Source organism: Prunus persica, chromosome G6 (genome assembly GCF_000346465.2).
Source record: "Prunus persica cultivar Lovell chromosome G6, Prunus_persica_NCBIv2, whole genome shotgun sequence".
NCBI lineage: Eukaryota > Viridiplantae > Streptophyta > Magnoliopsida > Rosales > Rosaceae > Prunus > Prunus persica.
In genome coordinates this window covers 24,681,987-24,703,312 of record NC_034014.1, presented here as the reverse complement: position 1 = coordinate 24,703,312, position 21,326 = coordinate 24,681,987, and the positions used below count along the sequence as shown (strand labels likewise).

At 38.0% G+C, this 21,326-nt stretch overlaps 7 protein-coding genes and 1 non-coding gene across 8 annotated transcripts; 1 reads left to right on the top strand and 7 right to left on the bottom strand.

Annotated features, from left to right (window-relative positions):
- Window positions 878-3,237, bottom strand: LOC18775487 (dof zinc finger protein DOF2.4). The gene is made up of 2 exons (XM_020566606.1): window positions 2,756-3,237; window positions 878-2,577 (listed from the first exon to the last, which is right to left on the bottom strand). Exons 1-2 carry the CDS (start codon window positions 2,804-2,806, stop codon window positions 1,492-1,494), a joined length of 1,137 nt encoding a protein of 378 aa, XP_020422195.1. The 5' UTR covers window positions 2,807-3,237; the 3' UTR covers window positions 878-1,491.
- On the bottom strand, window positions 3,876-7,343 carry LOC18772337 (transcription factor-like protein DPA). Its single transcript, XM_007208548.2, has 10 exons — window positions 7,202-7,343; window positions 6,517-6,700; window positions 6,254-6,321; window positions 6,062-6,105; window positions 5,757-5,822; window positions 5,488-5,625; window positions 5,321-5,389; window positions 4,923-5,021; window positions 4,277-4,347; window positions 3,876-4,194 (listed from the first exon to the last, which is right to left on the bottom strand). The coding sequence occupies exons 2-10, from the start codon at window positions 6,678-6,680 to the stop codon at window positions 4,014-4,016; spliced, it is 900 nt and encodes a 299-aa protein (XP_007208610.1). The 5' UTR covers window positions 6,681-6,700; window positions 7,202-7,343; the 3' UTR covers window positions 3,876-4,013.
- Window positions 7,535-7,608, top strand: TRNAV-AAC. Its single transcript has one exon. It is a non-coding gene; the product is annotated as a tRNA-Val (tRNA).
- Window positions 7,764-10,436, bottom strand: LOC18773634 (beta-glucuronosyltransferase GlcAT14C). The gene is made up of 4 exons (XM_020566758.1): window positions 9,427-10,436; window positions 9,273-9,348; window positions 9,058-9,173; window positions 7,764-8,305 (listed from the first exon to the last, which is right to left on the bottom strand). Exons 1-4 carry the CDS (start codon window positions 9,989-9,991, stop codon window positions 7,797-7,799), a joined length of 1,266 nt encoding a protein of 421 aa, XP_020422347.1. The 5' UTR covers window positions 9,992-10,436; the 3' UTR covers window positions 7,764-7,796.
- LOC18773753 (RING-H2 finger protein ATL33) lies at window positions 11,631-19,824 on the bottom strand. Its single transcript, XM_007206657.2, has 2 exons — window positions 19,798-19,824; window positions 11,631-12,546 (listed from the first exon to the last, which is right to left on the bottom strand). Exon 2 carries the CDS (start codon window positions 12,519-12,521, stop codon window positions 11,976-11,978), a length of 546 nt encoding a protein of 181 aa, XP_007206719.1. The 5' UTR covers window positions 12,522-12,546; window positions 19,798-19,824; the 3' UTR covers window positions 11,631-11,975.
- On the bottom strand, window positions 13,532-14,137 carry LOC18774474 (RING-H2 finger protein ATL38). The gene has a single exon (XM_007206776.2). It carries the CDS (start codon window positions 14,135-14,137, stop codon window positions 13,532-13,534), a length of 606 nt encoding a protein of 201 aa, XP_007206838.2.
- LOC18773421 (RING-H2 finger protein ATL80) lies at window positions 14,656-15,120 on the bottom strand. The gene has a single exon (XM_020565868.1). The coding sequence runs from the start codon at window positions 15,118-15,120 to the stop codon at window positions 14,656-14,658; it is 465 nt and encodes a 154-aa protein (XP_020421457.1).
- Window positions 15,821-16,351, bottom strand: LOC18774266 (RING-H2 finger protein ATL51). The gene has a single exon (XM_007206444.2). The coding sequence runs from the start codon at window positions 16,349-16,351 to the stop codon at window positions 15,821-15,823; it is 531 nt and encodes a 176-aa protein (XP_007206506.2).

The window sequence follows — 21,326 nt, the reverse complement described above, 5'->3', positions numbered from 1 at the left end:
GGATATTAATTGAAGTAATCAATCTTAATTAGTGTATTTTACCTGACCTGGTAAATTAATTAGTGAAGTAATAATCTAGAGCAAATTATACCGAAACTACGTACCGTGTTGGTTGTTGAAATAGGATCAGCATATTCTTGAGAAAAGACTATGAAATTGATTAGAAAAGACAATTTGAAATTGTACAAATTAACAGTCTTTCTGATTTGATAAATGATCATTGACGACGACCTTGTTAGTCAGAGGGCCGACACTTGAAACGCATACAGTCATAAGCTTGCTTAGACTGGAAGCTTAATTAGTCCTTTTAGTAATATCTGTAGAACAAATGTGGACTTTAGACTTATGTCAAAAAATTTCAATATAATAACATGCTTGTGCAACCTAAATCCATAACAAAATATCAACTTTTTCTTGTATAAAATGGGGGCCGGGAATCAATTAAAGTCAAGAAAAGAAAGACTCCATTGAACTATATATATTGACCCTTTGCCCTAAAATTATCTCAAAGACTTCATTCACTTCAAATTTCATTTTTTAGTCGGTTACGCTGTGTTTGTGGCCCTCCCCCTTCCCCCCTGCTTGGAACCCACGATCAAAACCCAGGATTTCTTTCCTCCCAATGTAACCCAAAAAAATTCATTTTTGAAGTACTGCATCAAAGTTAAACACTTTGCCTACTGGCAAGCAACGTTGTTCAACCGGTGAACATTCTAACATATCCTCCGCCACTCTCCGGCAAAAATGAAAGTTGATTTCAAAAGATTAAAACAAAAAGAAGCTTTTAACAATTAAAAGGTCCATCTCTAACAACATTATACCATTTCAGAGATTAGTGGAACAAATTAGATGGAATCATTGCTGCGGGCAAATATTAAATGACGGAAAGTTCAACTGAGAATATATCATAGTTAATTATATATGTAACAATTGCTACATATACAGCACAAAAAAGATCATGACGGCAGCAGCTAGCATATATAGAAGAACATCAAATTCCATGAAAGAAAATCCATGAAGTACACGTTCGATTCGGATTTCAAAACTCCATGAACTACTCATACACTCACTACTAGTATTGCAAACATCCTATCTAGCTCATACAAGATTGCCATCCTAAAACTAAATTCCAAAAAGAAAAAGAAAAAGAAAAAAACCCTCAGCTTCCAGATGAAGCTGGAAAAACAAAAAGAAAACGTAAACTAAAAGCGAAAAACCTACCATTTCTAGGGTTTCCACTACTTCATCACGATTCACGACGAACAAAGCCCATCAGCCACCTCTCCCAATCTTCCTTCATCTCATTCACGGGGCAGATCTATAGCTTCATCCAATGGATCAGTATCTTTTCCAAGTTAACTTTCTACAGAGTAGAATTAATTGAAGCCACACTAAGAAATTAAAACCCGAAGCCAGCTTCACAGCTAAGTATATTAGATCTGATGAGACCAATATACCACAAAAGATCATAAGATAATAGAAATTGAATTGTTATAGGGGATTATTAATATTGTTGCTAGGTGTGGAAGTTGTAGAGCTAAACCCAGAAAGATCAGTCCATGCAGTATTACTAGTGCCGCCACCTCCGGCGCCGCTGCCATTACCCCAATACTGATCATTTCCGGAGCTCATCCCCATCAACTGCCTCGACAAATTCAACTCCTGGTTTTGACTTTGATTTTGATTTTGATGATGTTGTTGACTTTCTAACTCCATCTTGACCGCAGCCATCTGAGAGTTCATCCCCGCAACACCGTGACCAGACGGTGCTCTCGGCCGCACCTGATTGTAACCCGTCACCTCAACTCCACTGCTCTCGAACATCATCCCCGCAGCCGCCGGCGAAGGGTCCAGCCCGCCGCCAGCTGTCAAGAAGGGAAACGACGGCGTTTGCTGCTGGAAATTAAAGAGCGACCCGCCGATACTCCCTAGGCCGCTCCCCATCTGATGAAAACTGTTCATGTCTCCTACTCCCCCGCCGCCGCCATAATTGTTAACGTTCATGCCATAATTTAAGGCCATGTCGGTGGCAAAAGGCGACATGAAACGCAGCGGTGGGATTTGTGGGCTCATCATAATATTATTATCTGCTGTGCTTGCGGTGTTGTTTAAGCCAATATTTGCTGGACCTGGTGAACCGGCCGAACCGGTTGGCCGGTCCGAGCTGCTGACCGGGGACTTGGAGGTGCTGCTGCTGCTTCCTTTGCTTCTTTTGTTCCTCCTGCAGCCGCCTCCCACGGGAACGTTTCTCAGCGCGCCGCCCCGTGTCCAGTACCTTCGGCAGGTCTTGCAGAAATGGCGGGGCTGGGAGAGACTGTAGTTGTTGAAGTAGCAGAACTTGGTGTTGGTGGACTCGCACCTGGGGCATTTTAGTGCCGGTTCTGGGAGCGGGATGTTGGCCATGCGGGCTCGATCTGCCATGGAGCCTGGCCTAATCGAGCCCACACCACCTGCGCCACTGCCGCTGCCATGAGGGTTTGAAGGCGGTGGCGGAGGTGGAAGGAGGTGAGAATTGTTGTTGTTGTTTATGTTGCTGTTGTTGCTGGTGGTTCCTGTTAAGTGATGATGATTTGGTTGCTGCAAAATGAAAGGAGAAAAATCATATTAAAAAGCAGAAATCAAATATCTGGTATATTCAAGAAGATCATGAAAAACAAAAGTAAATAGAATATTTGGCTTTTGAAATGTTTTCACTTTCTTTTGGGGGAGAGAAATTCCTCAAGAGAACAAAATTGAAGAAGGAGCTAGAGGTTACCTGTTGCCAGTTGGATGGATCAAGATAAGCTGGAATGGAGGAAAAAACCATGGCTCTCTCTTGTGGTGGCCTTTCTTTCTATCTTTTGTAAAGGCTGATGGGTTTTTGGAGATAATAGTGGAGAATCACATCAACAACAAAGAGAGAAGCTAGAGAGAGAGAGAGAGAGAGTTGCAGAGAGAGAGAGAGAGAGAGAGAGAGAAAAGAGAAAGGAAGACAGAAAGAAAGAAAGGAAAACAAGGGAGAGGGGTGGGAGTGATGAGGAGCAAAAATAAAGGAGGGGCCTTTTGTGTATTTATATACTAATAATTTACTTCTTGTTGTTACTTGTTTGTAGTTGTTCCTTCTCATCTCACTAGGCTAAGACTACTCTTTTTGTTTTATTGCTTTTTAGGGTTTTGAGAACTATGTTTTCTCTCTCAGTTTCTTAATCCATAAGGTTCTTTCTGATGCCCCTCTCTCTCCTCTCACTCCTCTCTCTCCTCTCTCTCCTCTCCCTCGGTAAATATTATAAGATTAGCGGTTCTCATCTTGCATGGAAAAAGTTAATGTTGTTTATGTGTATGTGCTATGTGGAGAGCAGCGTAATTATTATATTATTTATATGTTAGTTTAATTTTTTTATATTTAGGAATGTTAGTTTAATTTGGTGCAGATCCTGTACATGGGCAACTCCCAATTTTGATATTTATATGGATTAAAATAATGAAATAATGCATGTTAAATTAAGGAAAATAAATTGTTAAAGGAATTATTTTAATAAAAAAGAAAAGGTGGTTCTTGTGCTTTGGTGGGTGTGGCCTCACAGTCGAAGAAGTGTCCTCCCCAGTGAACTCCTTTACCCCGGTCCGCTCTGTTCCCTTCCCTTCCCTTCCCCACTTTGCTTTATTTTTTGCATGGGAATATTATATTATTAAATCACACCATCATTCCTCATTTCTACCCACGCGCCCTTTACAGCCGTTCTCATACTTGCTTATTATTTTTTTTGGGGAACCAGATAATAAAGTTGAATGCAATCTCCTTGACTGCACTTTTTTGGTTTAATTTCTTGTAATTAAATATGTATCAGCAAAAACAGAATTATAGAAAACGAGATAATCAGAAAAAACAATTGTGATTTGAGCTATAAATCTAAATCATTAAACAATAAAACTGAAACAAAATTACCTTCAAGCCATTTAGAAGAATAAGGGAAAAGCCTATAACGATTTTTATACCAAGTTTCATAAACCTAGTAAAGCATCTCAACATTTGTTCAGTTCGGAGTTTCTGTTCCAGAGTTCCAATAAAAGGGTCCGGCGCCTCCAGATACAATGCTGGGACATGGAGAAGGCGGGTGAACTGAAGAATTTTGAGATACATTTGTTCTTTCCGGCCGTTGGTGACGCCGCAATAGCTTCAGAATGTAAGTATCATCGTGCAAGAAGAAGGGCGCACTGCCAGAGAGACAAGTTAGTTAGAAAATGATACAAGTCACAACTACATCAAAGTATCGGTAGCGACACGAAGTACTGATACCTATTGAAATCGAAATGCACCATGTGCTTGTCTTCAGAAATCTCAATCTCGACGGCAGCATCACGGCTTGTCTAGAGAAGTAAAAAGATTGAAAAATAAGATTATGCACTGTCACACATATACACATATATGCAACCGCTATGTATCTATAATCTCTAAATCTTGCAGGAAACTGAACTCTTCGTATAGATGGTAGATTGATGATTCTGCCATTTAGGAAGAGGGTATGCCTTTGTTTCAAGCATACTTCCCTACACATTCCACCTAAGAAAGAAGCCTAAAGATTGGGCTGAAATTAACAATCAACAGATCTCTAGCTAGCGAGTACTGCAGATAAATTTTCAACAACTTCATTTTCATGCAGGAATGAAGTTCATACGAGTGTGCACTACCTGATCAAAATATCAATGATGACAAAGTACAAAGTATGCAACAGCTGATAATTAGAAGATAAATTTATGTCATAGCTTTTGGTCATTGTCTTAAGCTAAAGAGTAGAGTGAGGATAAGCGCTAAAAATCTCCAACTCGAAGAAATGCTAACTACAGGCTTCAACTGTAAGATTGTTACAATTCAAATCAGAATTTTGTCAACTGTAAACAAGTCATAGTCATGCAAACCAACAAAAGATAACAAAGTAATATACCTGGACCAGTATAAATGGCAAAGAAAATCCCCCCGGATGAGTGTTTCCACTCTTAAGCAACTCTTTATTGCAAAACATCAAATTTTGGAGATCTGCAAACTATATCATATTTTTCCAGAGAAATAACAAAGACTATTAGAACATAAGCTGGTAGAGTAATTCCATTTGATTGAGCAAACTGAAAAATGTTAAAGCCTATATTTTCTGTTCTTTATAAAATAAAAATCTACTAACAATCACGCCAACTGTCATAGGTTATTGAGATTTAAGAATTAGTGTTCCAACACAAGTCCTACTAGCAAACCATTCCTACAGGGACTGAATAAGAATAAAACCACAAGATATACTACAGGGATTTAAAAAACTTATCAGACTAAAAGTATGTCAGATATCATTACTTGCTCTTCTAAGTCTTTCAAGTAAGCCGTTTTCCTTCCAATCCTATTCATCATTCTGACACACTCTGCCTGAAAGAATCAAAGACAAAATCAACATTGTCAAATTATTCAATCCCCAAATTTTATAGCATGTTTATCACACGATCAAAATAATGACATTCACTAACCTTCATTCCCTCCAAATCCATCTTTCTGTCTGGAATCCCATTCCACTTGATTTCTTTTTTAACTCTTGTGATGATATCCAATGCCTCAAGAACATTTAATGCATCATATACCCGCCGTGGAATATTTTTGTCATTAAACTGAGAAGTTGATAAATCATTTTCACAACATACTTCAGTAATTTCCATAATGGCAAAACAACTGTGACAATAATGACAGTCATTAAAAGAAGCATAATGTAGATAGTTATATTTATCGGTCTGAATTGAACCTCGCTCAAAGATGTTGCTGTTTCACTGTCATTTCCAGCTAACTCTGACATTATGTAATCTGCAAGCTGAACACCATCACTATAATTACTCGCACTTAAACATTCACTGATCAAAGAAGGAAAAATATATTACAAAAATCTGAAGATTATGTGACACTGGAAATAGAAGCTATCCATTATTCGCAAAGAAAAACCATATGTAACACTATCCTAGAAAAAATACTAAATAAAGGATCTCTTAATTAATCCTTTTCCATAATGATTCTTCACCAAATAAACTTCATAGTTACTTTAGAAAAATATACCTCAGCATAGGTTGTTCTTCCCTTGCTCTCCAACAAGTCACAAACTGAAAAGGAAAACAAGATCTATATGTTCACTAACCCCACCTTGAGAGATGATACTCATTAACAACAGGTTTAATTTCACAAACACATGCACAAACTATATTATCACGGACTGAACAATATTTTGACTTGTGTATATCAATTACTGACCTTTGGCACTGAACTGGCGCAGACCTCCACCCGTCATTCTTGAAACCCTTTTCTTCTTTGGTGCATTTCTTTTAGCAGGAACAAAAAGAACAAAAAAAATATTTCAGAAGGAATACCCTTAGGTACCACTTAAAGTAGTCATCAAACAAGTTCTTAAAATGATGCTATCGCAAACATAGTGCTTCGGTGGTTCTGGTTGAACTGATAACATATGTAGACGAAAAAGGAATAATATGATATGATGCATAAACCACTTCACTCACGTCTCAACACTGGCAGTACCAGTATCGTCATGATCGAAAGTGATAGATCTCCGTGCACTCCCAAAAGCAGCTGCATTGTTCAGTGAAGCTGAAACAGAACTTTCTGCACTAGAATGCTTCTGAAAGAATCCACCAAGTGAATCCCCCGAGTAGTTATCATCCATAATGTTCAACTGGCTACACTCTGCACATCAAACAAAGATAATTCTAGGCGTTTACGGCGAGTAATAAAAACACACTTCTTTGCAATTTCTCCTGTATCATAAAAGGAAAGAAACTACAATTCAATTCATAAAAGAAATATAGCACCATTTAAATTCAATTATTCAAGTGATTTTAGTGTCAGGATCCAATGAAATCAGCCATCTCCACCATAACATTTTCTTAAACGAGACATTGCCAATTTTCCAAACTACTGGCTCAAGCTTTCTCAAACCGAAAGCAATTGAATCGACAAATACCACAGAATTATCAAATTGATGAGCTTCCAAACACATACAAATGACGCCACATAATTTACAAAAATTACTAGAACAATGAGAATCACTATACTGCTCATCCATCACAAAAGTAAAGAAAACAAAAATACAGTCAATTAAAGAAAATTAAAGAAAAAGAAATAGAGAGATGTAAATTTTTGCGTTAAAGAAAAATGGAGACATTCAAATGAAAGAGAAGCGCGAACCTGAAGATCTAGGTGTCTCAAAGGAGAAGCGCAAACCCTAAAAATAGGGGGATTTTTCCAGCATATTATTATAAGATTGAAAATATGTATATATATATATATATATTTGCAGTTCCCGCTTTTCGTGAATATGAAGACGACGAAGTAGGAACAGATGAAATAAAGGGCAGAGCGTGCTAAAATTAAACTGCCATCCGAATGGGCCCGCCCCTGAAATTTGATTTTTGCGCCACCAGGCCCGCGGTTTTGCCCACATTCTACTCCCAACCCAAATTCATATTTTATTTGCATGTCTTTGTATTTATAGGACCTGAGGGAAAGACAGGGCACGAAGGTGTCGTGGTGTAGTTGGTTATCACGTCAGTCTAACACACTGAAGGTCTGCGGTTCGAGTCCGTGCGACGCCAATATTTCTTTTTATTTTTCTCAAGAAGCATATAATGCACAGTTAAGTTAGAAGCATATAATGCACAGTTAACCAGTTTTAGTTTTCTTAAAGGGTTTCTCTCCCAAGTTCGTTTTATCTTCTTTTTTATTAGACTGAAAAGAACAAATGTTAATGTGGGAGGGAGGGAAAATCAAAGCATAGACAAGACTATTTACATTGCTTAGGCCGGAAATTTTCAGAATCAAGAAGTTTCACAATGAGTTTCTCTAGCATCTTTGAAACTACAGTTGGTTTTACAGCATTTGGGTTGCCACAAGCTAAACACGGATCTTTACCTAACTTCCCTAAACACCAACCACCCGGTGTAAACTGGCCTCTTGGTCTCTTCAAGAGCTCCTTGTCAATTATGTCTAGAACCGGATCGTCCCTGGCAAATGAACCAGCAAAAGGAGCTCCACTTTGGACCATGTCGTTGTAATGTTCCAGCGTTAGGTTAATTGGATTTGCCTTCGGAGGGCTATCCCACCTTATGTAATGCAAGTTATGATTCACGGTCGTGTTCTGGTAGTCCTTGTGGTTGCACGCAAGGGTGTGGAAGTAGCCCTCTGGGGATGACAAGAAATTGGTGTAATACATGAGAAGAGTGCGGGGAAGATTGTCCCACCCCAAAACACAGAACTCAAGAAACGATTTGGTCAGCAGCACCCACGTGGACCCTGAAGGTAGAAAGATTTATGTTTGAGATATGCAAAATAAAATGCTTCTACAAACCATCAGCCACATATAGTAAGCAAGATAAACCATTCAACAAGTACAATAAATACTGTCCATTTGCATCATGTTAAATGGCATTTTCAGGTTCCAAATCAACGTTGCGGAACCCCAGAATATATATATGAAAATTCATGGGTTCCACTCTTATGGATGTAAAAACTGTAGGCTATGATCAAAATGGCAAGATTGAAGTCTTCCACCAGACTATTGCAGCATCACACTGGTTATGAGCTTATCATTATGAAAGATTACATAATGACATTATAATTCTCTGGCTTTAAGGAACTCAGAAACCAAACTGTGCTCGAGGCAGTTGCATTGATTATTTCAAGAAACAAAATCTAAACATAGTTCTAAGAAATCACAGCTTTTTATGCTTTTCTTCTCATGGAAAATGTGCCTATCCGAGTCAGGAGGTTGTACAGAAAGCTCAAAAATGAAGAAATACCAAATTCTTTTTGGATTTTGAAGTGATTTCTAAATTCGTTCTAATTCAACTAATATAACCTTATTAGTCTACATCTCGATTAGTAAATGCCAACAACCATTAGTATCCAACAGCACTTATCCTCAATTTCATGAATTCAACTGAAAACCGCATGGAAAGACTAATATACCACTTTCTATACCAGCTCGGCATGAGAAAATAAACCCAGAACACAAAGTATACTTAATTGCAGAGAAGGAGAAGTACCCATGAATAACTTGAAGGAAGCAGGCATTGACCTTCTCTCTTTAGCCCAAAACACACCGGATTTCTTAGAGTGGTACAAGCCAGGATCAACAATAATAGGCCTTGCCCTTTGATTTCTGTAACATTCCCACAAAAACATATGCAAATTATGAATATCAAGCCCAACACTAGAAAGAAACCAGTTGTTGAATTGCGTTAAAAAATTGGGTGCTTACTCTTTCCACCCGATATTGCTAGTGTGCTCCAAGAAGTTGAGCTCCCTCGGCAAGAATGAAAAAATATGCAAAAGCTCTAACAGCAACAATTTAGAAACTTTAATTAATCGGTAATTAAAAAAAATAACTAAATTAATAAAATTAGTAAAGTTACCATCTTGGGACATAAGAGGATAATCTGAGGCGCTGAGATTAATAAACCAGTCCCAATCCTTAGCCCGCTTGAGCAAAATCGCAATGGCGTGAAGCGTGGAGGCAATCATAGTGGGGCCCTTGGCGGTGACCAAATCGGCGTTTCCAATCACCATGGCATTCCGAAACTCCCGAATCAAAGCCTCCGATTTCACGAATTTCGCCAGCTCGAGCCTCTCGGCGTCCGAAGCTTCGAGATCAAGGTGCAGCAAATAGTAATTTCTCGGGTGGTAAAGCGCCTGAAGCAACCGCCGCAGCTGGGGGCCATCGCCCTTGGAGCCCGATATGAGGTAAGCGAATCTCGGGAGTTTCGGAAGCCCTAACCGGTTGCTGTCGCCGTCGTTGTTTTCTGCGGTGTCTCCAAAATTTCGGTCCAGAGTGGTAAACTGGCGCTGCTCGTAGTAAAAATCGGAGGCGCCGGAGGAGTATTTACCGTGGCCGGTTAGGGTTACGGTAAGGAGAACGATGAGGAAGAGGAGGGAAGTGGCGGTTAAAATCATGAGCCATTGAGCGTGAGCTCTTTTCATTGGAGGTAAAAAACAAGTTCTTTACTTCTGGGGATCAAGAGGAAATTGGAAAATGACAAAAAAGATGAGAGATTTGGTGATGTGGGTTGGGTTTGGAGGGAGTGAGAAGGTAGGAGGTGGTGTCGGCGTGAAGCTTTTTCTTCTCTTTTGTTTACAATTTACAGGTGGGAAAATGGGTTCAGTGGGAGAGGGAAAGCATACCCGTTAGTATTTAATTTGAATTGTCGGTTGTGATCTGCTACCGCTCGACCGTTTGTGTTTGTGGTACACCTTAACTTCCTTTTGTTTGCGTTTCTAGGGGATCTATCTCAACCGGTTAAGAGCAGTTATTTGTCTGAGATTTTTGTCACGTTTCAGATGGAGTGAAAATTCAGGTCGAACATAGGTAATTAGATTCTGTAACGTGTATTGTAGGAATGCCTCTTGTCCAGAATTTATCAATTGAGGTGATCCAAATATGCAAAATAGCAAAATTTCCATTTTTAACTTGAACAGCAAGAGCACATAGAACTCTAGACTGAGGACCAGAGCTCCATTCTCTTTATCATTTTCTCCATTGAATCTAAGAAGAAGAAAACGTGATTGAGCAGGAGCATTGAATTCTAAACATTGCCAACATTTCAATTTGAAAAGCAGCCCCCCCCCCCCCCCCCCCCCCCCCCACTTAATTATTAATCTCTTGTAATATATTATAAAATATATAATATAGCAATACAATTACTGCAATTATATTAGTGATGGCCCTCCCAGTTGAAGATGAAAAATCTAGTAAAAGTAATTTTGAAATTTTAACCCCTTCATACTAAGAATTCTAACTCCGCCACTGTTGAAAAGGGTTATGAGTCAAATGGAAAAAAGGAAAAAAGATATAAGAGGTGGCCTTATGAGCCATCCAGGGCCAAGTTTCTTTTTTGCTTGAGGACACAAATAAGACAAGGGAAAAGGGAAATAAAACAAAAAAACTTTTGGTACCAAATGGGCCAGAACTAATGACTCATGATTGTTGACGAAGGAAATTTCCTCCCAAATTGCATATGAACTCTTTTCTTTTTATGTAATAATTTTCAAGTAGTGCAGTGCATCCGAGCTCGAATCCTCCTATGGAGTTGAATATTGTATGTATAAAAACAAAAAACAAAATTTTAAGTAGCTTAATTAGGCATGGAGTGGTCCAAATAAGCCCTTAATCATACAAGTTGGTGCTCTACCCCATTTTAATCATATTATTAGTTGGACTGATGGATCAAGTGCTAATTATATAACCCATTGAAGGGACGTGTCATCTTATAAATGATCAAACACCAAATGGGGTTGTTGACAAGCAAATGTTTAGGTACTTCTTATTTGTTTCCTTTTTAATTTAATCTGCAAACAACAAACATCATTACAATTTACGTGTCGTATGAACTCAGACTGTCTGTAAAGAAACTTTCATGACTCACCCACTCCACTTCTGTACTCTTTTATCAGAAACTCACTGAGCAAAAATAAAAAAAGAACCTTAAAAAACCCAATGAAGAAGCAAAAACCCTATTTAATTTTTTTTTCTTTTCCATTTTTTCATGCTGGTTCTCACATGGCTGACAGTATATATGTTGACTACAGTTGAGAAATGATTAGGCATGCCATATGGTAAAGGTGATTAAAACAAACATCATCTGGTTTGAAATTCAGCTCAAAGTTTCAACTTTCAACTTTCAAATTATAGAAGAAGCCCTGATTAATCAACTACTTTCTAGCATTTCTCTCTCTCTCTCTCTCTCTCTCTCTCTCTCTCTCTCTCTCCAGTAAAAGCTAAAGAAATTGAACTACAGCTACAAGTTTACAACTTTGTCGGTGAGTTTCCGAAAACTTCAAAAGAAAGCAAAAGAATTAACCCAATATCCCAGCTGCCACATGTTGTCATCATCATCTTCCACCAAAACCCCATCACCACAAAACCCTCCAAGAACAAAAGGAAAAAAACAAAAATTAATTTAGTGTGTCAAACCATAGACGAAGCATCAGGCAAACCTTGTTGCTGATCATCTCTATCTCTAGCTGCACCAGACGCCGTTCGATTGTTACCACTACTACGATCGACGGCAATATAAGCTCGACAAATGGGACAATTGGAGTGGTCTTTAAGCCACATGTTTATACAGAGAGCGTGGAAAGAGTGCTTGCAGACGCTCAGCTGCCTGACCTCTTCACCATCAGCAAACACAGACAAGCAAACAGGGCACTCTGTTCCAATTTCCTTCACATGGGTCTGTTTCTGGTACTTGACGTCAGAAATGACGTCGTTCCGGTTGAGGGTGTTGGGTTCGGGTCGGATGGGTCCCGATGCGGTGGTGGAGCTCCGGTGATGCCGGCGGCGGAAAGGGTTGGGAGGGCACTTGATGGAGAAGAAGAAAGCGTAGACGAGAGCAGGGATGGTGATGACGGCGACGAGGCCGAGGATGAATCCGAGGGCAGAGAAGTCTACGCTTCTGGGCGGTGCTGGGAAAGGTGGGGGTGGCTTGTTTAGGACGGTGGGTGCGCTCTCCATGATAAGAGAGAGAGAGAGAGAGAGAGTGGGTGAGGTTTTGGAGTTTTTCTTTTGAGTTTGGTGAAGTTGGAAAAAAAACAATGTGTTTTTGTGTTTGTGTGTGATGTGGTGGAGTTTTCTTTGGGTTTGTGAGGAGCAATTATTGATGGGAATTTGTGGGGTTTTCAGGGAAAGTCTCAAGTAATATCATGATAGCTACATATTTTACTGCAGTTAGTATCAAGTACATCATTTGTATTCTAGTATAGAATCACCAAGTAAAATTCGTTTCCTTTTTATAACATTGATAGACTATGATTCATTTTTCAACTTTAGTATATATTAATAAATATTTACTTATATTATAACGGAGAAACAACTTGTGCTAATGTAAGTCGTATGTTTATAATTTTTTTATGTACTGCCAGCCACGATATTATAAAAATTCAAACTTAAAACTATTAGTCTGCAAATCAATATTCTTTTATATTGGGCTACAATTTTGAACAACGAAACATGTGGTGCTCATGACACGAATAGATTCTGGCACTTGAGAGACTGACTATATGTATAGGATTATGCATATATTTTACAGGTGGTTTGTTTAGGTCCTAGTTGTCTGTGGTTTTGGGTCCTCAGTGATGGGTATAGGGCAGACTGGACTAAACCAGCCCAGGCTCAAGCTGGGCCAGAGCTCCACCAAACATGCCCCAAGTTGTAGTACAGATTTTGTACAGGCCATAAACATGATTTTCCGTCTGGACCCTCACCGACCCATCTTGTGTGCAATATAAATGAACAAGGAACAAAACATAATGTGCAATTGGACGATTGGCAATTAGTTCTAGGTAAAATATAATCAAAGGGAGTAATATAATTTTTTTTACTACACACATCATCCTCTTCTTAGAATTTGGAATATTATGACATTTTTATTGAGTTTATTTGGGTTCGATTGAAATAAAAATATGAAAAATTGTAACAAGGAAAAATGCAACCCAAATCATTCACAAGCAAGTTTAGGTATAAGATCAAGTGCTCCCAAGGCCTCCCTCACTGAAACTTGGCATCGACAGAACGACATGTTGAGGAGGAGGTTCAATATCTGTGCGACAAAGTGGGCAATTAGAGTGAGAGCTCAACCACATGTCGATGCACTCGGCATGAAACAAGTGCATGCATTCGGGCAGCACACGAATTGCCTCACCATCTTTGAACTCGCACAAGCACACAGCACAAATCCCATCTTTGATTTCTTCGACAGTTGGGATCAACTGATGATGTGCAGATGAAGAACTATTGCTTATTGTAGTTGTGGTTGCTCTAGTTTCTGTTGTTGTTCGTGTTCTTGTTCTCCGGGGCCTGTTGCGATATCGATTGATATGAATCTCGTCGTCATCATCGGCAAGGCATGCATGTGTTACAATAACGATGATTGCAACTGCAAGGGCCAAAATGCCTATGAGAACTATCATCTTAACGTCAAGCGGTCCCCCTAATCCGTCCATGGTGGAGAAAGAGAGAGATGATCCGGGGGTTTTAGATGAAGGAGGAGGCGTCTTGGTGCACAAGTTAAAATGGCGTTGATTGCTAGGTGGCTTGGAAGTTGGAGGTTTCAGATGCTGTGTCTCGAGCATTTGTGACAAAACAAAGACTTTCACTATGCTGTTTTACACGTAGGGGGTTACGAAGAAAAATAAAATCACCTTGTTGTAAGTATAACAAAAAGCTAGAACTTTGATACAGCTAGAGCCTAGAGCTCAGCTTGCCTATGACAGCAACTGTTATTTATCATGTTAATAATAGTATTATTTCATCCAAGTAGCAGTCAACGTGATCAGAGGTATAAAAAAAAATTGAGCTGATCCTTAAACAAGCCTAATTCAGTTCTACAAAATTGAGCTGATGCCAACAGCAATAATGACCTAGATCTATAAAAAAAAATTTTAAAAAGCATTGCCAGTCAATAATTCATAAGCAAGAGTAATTACTTTTTTTTTTTACTCACCAAATAAAATTGGTTTCTTTTTATAAAAACTAGAAAGGCGTATAAAGAACTTCGGATGCTTGTGTAATTGCTCGTAATCTATTACAACAAAACCCACTAGCTATAAGTCTAAATGGACACCCATCCATCCATACATGTGTTGCAAGCTCAAATGCTAAGGTTTCCCCCTCTGAATTGTGGCACCAATAAAACGACATGTCGCGGCTCAATATCAGTACGACAAAGTGGGCAATTAGAGTGAGAGCTCAAACACATGTCAATGCAGCCGGCATGAAACAAGTGCATGCATTCAGGCAACACACGAATTGCCTCACCAACTTTGAACTCACACAAGCACACAGCACAAATCCCATCTTTGCTTTCTTTGCTGTATTCGACAACTGGGATCAACTGTCGGTTGATTTGAAGCCCCTGAGGTTGCTGTTCATTTTGTTGTTGCTGTGTGTTGTTGTTGTTTCGCATGCGCCTTTGGTCAGCAACGGCAAGGCACTGATATGTTACAGCGACGATGGTCCCTATTGCAAGGCACAACAAGAAGCCTATGAGCTTAAGTGTCTCGAACTCAAATCCCAAATCGTCTCCGGCGTGGCTCTCCTCCGTCCATGAATCCATGTTGGAGAGAGAGATGAGGTGGGGTTAGAGATAATGTAGCAGATGACGGAGGAGGGTGTCTTGGGCACAGGTTAAATTGGCGTTGGTTGCTAGGTGAGATGGAGATTTGAGATGCTGTCTTGAGCATTTCTGACAAAACAAGGACTTCACTATGCTGTTTTAGACTTGGGGGTACGGAGAAAAAGATAAAGAAAATTTATTAGTTTACATATAACTATAAATTTTGTACAGCTAGAGGTCAACTTGCCTATGACAACAAATGTTATTTATTTTGTTTCAAATACGATGTTAGAATAATATTATATATTCATAAAAGCACCAGTCAACGGTCAACGTTGGCAATTGGATAAAATGGGCCCGACCCTCAGGAAGCCCAATTCAATGTTTTTTCTAAATTGAGCTCATATCAGGCTGCTCAACCTAACAGGATTATGACCCCAAAAAAATCCCAACCGGATTTGGTGCAAGCAACGGCCTCAACTCCAAAAGCTAATTCATCAGGATAATGAACCCGCTCATTTACATCAAAGTTCGAATTTTCCCTTTTACACATATCATTTATGTAAATTTTTAAAAAGTAAATAATTCATAAGATAGTTACAATTTTCTTTTTTTAACTCACCAAACAAAACCCACTAACTTGAGTAATGGGCACAGCAAAAGATGATTAATTAACTCAAAAGTGTATCAAGTGCCCCTCTTAAATGTCTCCCCCACTAAAATGCGGCATCGACAAAACGACATGTTGAGGAGGCGGCATCGACAAAACGACATGTCCCGGAGGAACAATATCCGTACGACAAAGTGGGCAATTAGAGTGGGAGTTCAACCACATGTCAATACAACCCGCATGAAACAAGTGCATGCATTCAGGCAGCACACGAATTGTCTCACCATCTCTGAACTCACACAAGCACACAGCACAAATTCCCTCCTTGCATTCTTTGGTGTATTTGAAAATTGGGATCAAATGGGCAGGTGGAGGATTATTGCTTGTAGGAGGCCTATGCATATTTGGGTTGATTTGAATCCCCTGCCGTTGTTGTTCATTTTGTTGTTGTTGTTGTTGTTGTTGTATGTTTGCATTTTGTATGCGCCTTTGACTGCAACAACAGTTGTTGACAAGGCATTGGTATGTGGCAACAACTATGACTCCAGCGAAAACACCCAGTAGACCGATGATTTCTGGCCCGAGCTCGAATCTCCGGTGTGGTGGTCCTCCGCCGTCCATAATGGGGGGAGGTGATGGTGGGAGATGAAGGAGAGGTATTTTGGGCATGCTAAATTGGGTTTCATTGCTAGGAGACTTATGAGGTTGAGGTATGCTGTCTTGTGCAATGGTGACAAAACAAAGGCTTCTTGATGACTAGGATTTTTAGGCGTAGCTGCACGGAGCAAATGAAAATGACTTTGTTAGAGGTCAGCTTGCCTATCCACATGAACTGGTGTTTATGCTCAAATTTGATTCGATCAATGAATATCACCAAGGTAGTAGTCAACAGATAGGATATTAAAGTCAACGTTGGTCAATATGAGCACATGGTATTCTAGTGAAGAAGCCCAAACACATTAACTTAGTCCAATTCAAACCAAATAAGTTAGTTGATCCAGCCCAAAAATTTTATCAGCGTAATATTTGAAGTTAGAAATAGGATTGCAACATGGAAAGCATCGTTTGGTACACCATATTAGACTCTGGATAGGAGTAAATAGTTTATGTCAGGTGTTTGATGTCAACTTGTATTATTTAATTACCCGACTATTTTATACAGGTTGGGCTTTTAATACTCTCCTTACCTGACTAACTAATACAATCCACACAGTCCGGTTTAGATAATACACGCTTAATTATACGGCTAAGCACGCGTTCTACGAAAAAAATCAAACGCTCTTTTCTTCTTCTTCTCCCTAGGGTTTTTCTCTGCTATCTTCTCCAAAGGTTATTTTCTTCACTCTTCTCCAGGTATTCATCTCTCACTCTTTCTCTCTCTCTCTCTCTCTCTCTCTCTCTCTCTCTCTCTCTCTCTCTCTCTCTCTCTCTCTCTCTCTCTCTCTCTCTCTCTCCAATATGCTTCTTCTCTATTCTTTATATATTTCAATTTTTTTATTAAACTTTTGTGGAATTAGGTTATGTATTTTTCGTTTTTGAAATTAGGTTATGCTTACTTACATGAATGAAAGCTAAATCGTAAAAGGACCTATTTTACAAATGAGAAACATTGGACATGGGCTTAATGAATGAATTGCATAATCCTATTACCGAAGCAAATTAAACCATTTAAATAAATACACAAACTTCACAACAGCAGCAGCAACAGCAATTGAGTCATCACCATTTTCCTTTAGTACCTTTGGTTACGATTTCTTTTATAGTGGGTTTGGTCTTGCGTTTGGGACATTGTTGATTGGTTATGGGTGGTGCTGTCCAAATTCCTTGTTTTATGTTATCTTATGTATTTTGTTTTTGTTTAGTTTTGAACTGGTCTGGGTGAGAAGCTTGGTTTTAGCCTTGGTTTTGAGGTCTAGGTGCCTCTACCCAGCTTTTGTGACTTGCTTTGTAATCTATTTTTTCTGGGTTTCTTTAATGAGATCAGATTTCAACCCACACAAAAAAAAAAAAAGTAAGAGGAGGCTCTCTTTATAAAATCCAACATTGATGTCAATGATGATGATGAGGAAGTTGAGGTTGAACCAGATCATTCTGCCTCTTTGCCAAGATCAAATCAACAAAACTCAGCTAGCTCAAGCGGTCGACACCGCAAACGAAATGCAGATACTGATATTCAAAAGGAAATGGCTAAAGCATTTAGTGAGATGATTTCTGAGTTTATTGATCAATTGAAAACTATAACTAATAGTTTGGTGAAAGGATCAGAACCAAGACCTGACATTGCTGTTGAATTGGCAAAGATGGACTTGTCTATTAATGACCAAATTAAGGCACTACGGCTAATTTTGGAGAAAGCAAGTTATGAGAGAACATTCTTGACATTGGATGGTGCTATGAGAAAAGCATTTGTTCTTCTATTACTTGGGGCGAGGGAGCTGTGATTCTCTCTTTGATGTAGTTTGGTTTATGAACAACTTTCCCTTTTGCTCTTATCACCTTAGTATGTGATCACTTTGAATTATACATTATTTGGTACTGTTTTTATTAACGTATGCGAGTATGTTGGAATTTTTATGAGATACTACAATTATGATAATGGGTTATATGAAGAAAAAAAATATTGGCAAAAACAATTGAAAAACAAATCTTGTCATATGAATCTTACCAAAAAAAATTCATGTAATTTGAATCTCAATTTCTATTAAAATTATCAAAGAAATTTTTTTTATTTTAAAAATAGTCTGATCTGATGTTATCCGGAACATCACCAAACACAGTAGAACTTAGTCAGACTATTTATCCGGAACAGCACCAAACGCCTTATAATATTATGGATAAATAGTCAGTACTCTCCGGAACAAATTAATACTATCCGACGAAAATTAGTCAGTACAGTCCGATTTACATAGAAAGTATGCATGTATCGCAGGGGCCGCGTTTGGCATGAGTAAAGTAAGCGACCGTATTTCTCTCCCGAGATTTGTCTAGATTTTGGGTTCTTTGCCCAGATCTATATGGATGTTGTCTTTTGTTTGTTTGTTTGTTTGTGTGTTTTCTGTTATAGGTCCTTGGTGACTTTTGTTGTTCTTGGATGTATCTTGCTGTTACTGGAATTGTTGTGGTGTGGTGTTGTCGACCCAGCTTTTCTGTTTGATTTTTGTTGTGTTTTTGAAGCAAGTACTGCAATTCACCGTAGACGCCATGATTTTGTTGCAGCTTTTGGTCCATGCATATGGAATTTGCTCCAATTCAGTGTTTGGAGTTGGAAACGTGATTGTTGCTTGTTTGTGTGGGATCGGGTTTTGCCTGTGCAAAATAAGAGGTTTAGCCATGTTGGCACTACGAGTCTCTGTGGTTTGCTGGAGAGGATGTGGTGCGGTGTCCTTTTTTCTGTGTTTATTTTAGTCAAATAATTCTTAGAAACTCAATAGGAGTTTGCTGATGTATGTATTTAGTGTTCGACTTTTCGATGCGGATTTGCCGTTACTGTCATTGCGCGGTGAATCTGTATTGTAGGTCTGAGTACATATGCTTCTTGTCTGCCGAATTGGAGTTTTTAGGTTTTTCTGGCATGCGTAATTCTCTCTAGATCAAACCAATTTATTTTTGTGTTTGGTCACTGTAGATGTTATACTCATATTTGGCATTGCAACTACTCTGTACTTTTTTCATGTGTTATCAATAAAATTACCATCGCTTTTATCATAATTTTTTTAAAGGAAATTTGGGCCTCATAATAAATATCATTTTATTGATGTGAGTTTATTATATTGGTATCGGTTGCTTTGGCTTCTCCTATATTAATAGGATAATATTAATGTTGATTTTCCTATTCCTATTTAATATTGATTTTCGTGTTGCCCAATATAAGAGGCCTCCAACATACAACTTTGTATGTAAAAAGAATATTTTGTTGAAGACTTTATTTTAGGAGGCCCTTTTATTGTTTTGATAGAGAACCCTAAAATCTCAAAGCCGCTATTGATGTATGGATAGGTTAGAAAGGAGAAAACTTTCTTATTATCAGTTGTATACATCATGTTTCCATCTCTTTTATCACATCATATGAGAGAGAGAGAGAGAGAGAGAGAGAGAGAGAGAGAGAGAGAAAGAGAGAAAGAGAGAAAGAGAGAGAGAGAGGTATATAATTGTATACAACTAGTTACACTTAAGACGCTCTCTTTAAAATGAGCATGAGTTGAATCTGTTGGTTCTGCAAGTCATTGCAAACATGTTTAAGTCGAAATTAGTCCCACGTTGGAAAACTAGAGTTCCTTGGAGGTCTTTATAAGACTTACTCTTGGAAATATTACACTTTGGATTGGGCTATGCAAGTGGCCCAATTGAATGGCTTGTGAGTTTGACCTTTGAGTCAATGGTAAATTAATATATATAAATAATATATATCTAATTAATCAAAATCTATATATATAAAGTAAAAGGCAGAGAATGGTGAAACATTCAAAATACCAGAAATGCTCTTGGTTAATTCAAACATTAAGAATTGAAATTATTAATTAAATGAGGATAGTATAGTAAATTCACCTTTTTCATAGTAAAAACAAAATTAGATAATAAGTCTTATTCTTATGGAACATAACTACCCATGTTATATTTTCTTCATTCTAAAATTAAAATTAAAAATAAAAAATAAAACCAATGCTCACATGCCAAGGGGCTAGTATTAGATAATGTTTATAGTTTTACAGTCACTCGATATGTCAAATTAAAATATTATTTTATTACATTAGTGTTGATTTATTTATTACTTTCTTAAATGAATGTATTTTTATATTTTACTATTAAGAGTAATACATTAATTAAGTTAAAATACTTATAAATTAATTATAAAATATAACATAAATATAATTAAACAAAAAAATCATCCATCTCCATGTTGGTTGATGAAAAGAACAGAAAAAAGATCAACATAAATTTTCAATGGTAAAAAATTCAATAATATTGTATTGTCAAGTGACAATAAATAATAATAATAATAATAATAATAATAATGAAAGCATATAATGATAGTAGATAGATACATGAAATACTAACAAGAAGAAAAAAATATAGATAAGTATTAAAATATAGACTATATCAGTTCGGTTGGAGTAAATTTCAGCCGTTATTTTTATTCGTTAAAAGTGCTACATAGAATTCGACATCTTCTTTGGAGATGCTCTTATCAGACATTCTAACCGTCTGTTTTTTTATTGTTGTTTTACAAACAGAATCTAGATTGACAAATTACACTAATCCCAAAATTTATTCAGTATCCTAGGGTTGTAATAAGGGTCGTTCCGTGGATGAACTTTTATTTACAAAAAAAATTTGTGTAGCAAATATAAGAAATTGCAAAGCTTGCAAAAATTGATATTTTTTATATATTATTTATGTGGACCCATGGAGATTCCTTTTGATTTTGGGCCACTCTCTAGTTCTCTTACATATTCCCTCGGGTCCACACTAGATGCATCTTCATGAGTTGCTACTGTATGCTACTTATGTTGGAGAGTGGAATATGTGATGAGTAAAACTTGTGCTGCAAAATGGAATCAATTCTAGACATACTCAAGGAACTGCTCTTTAACAATCT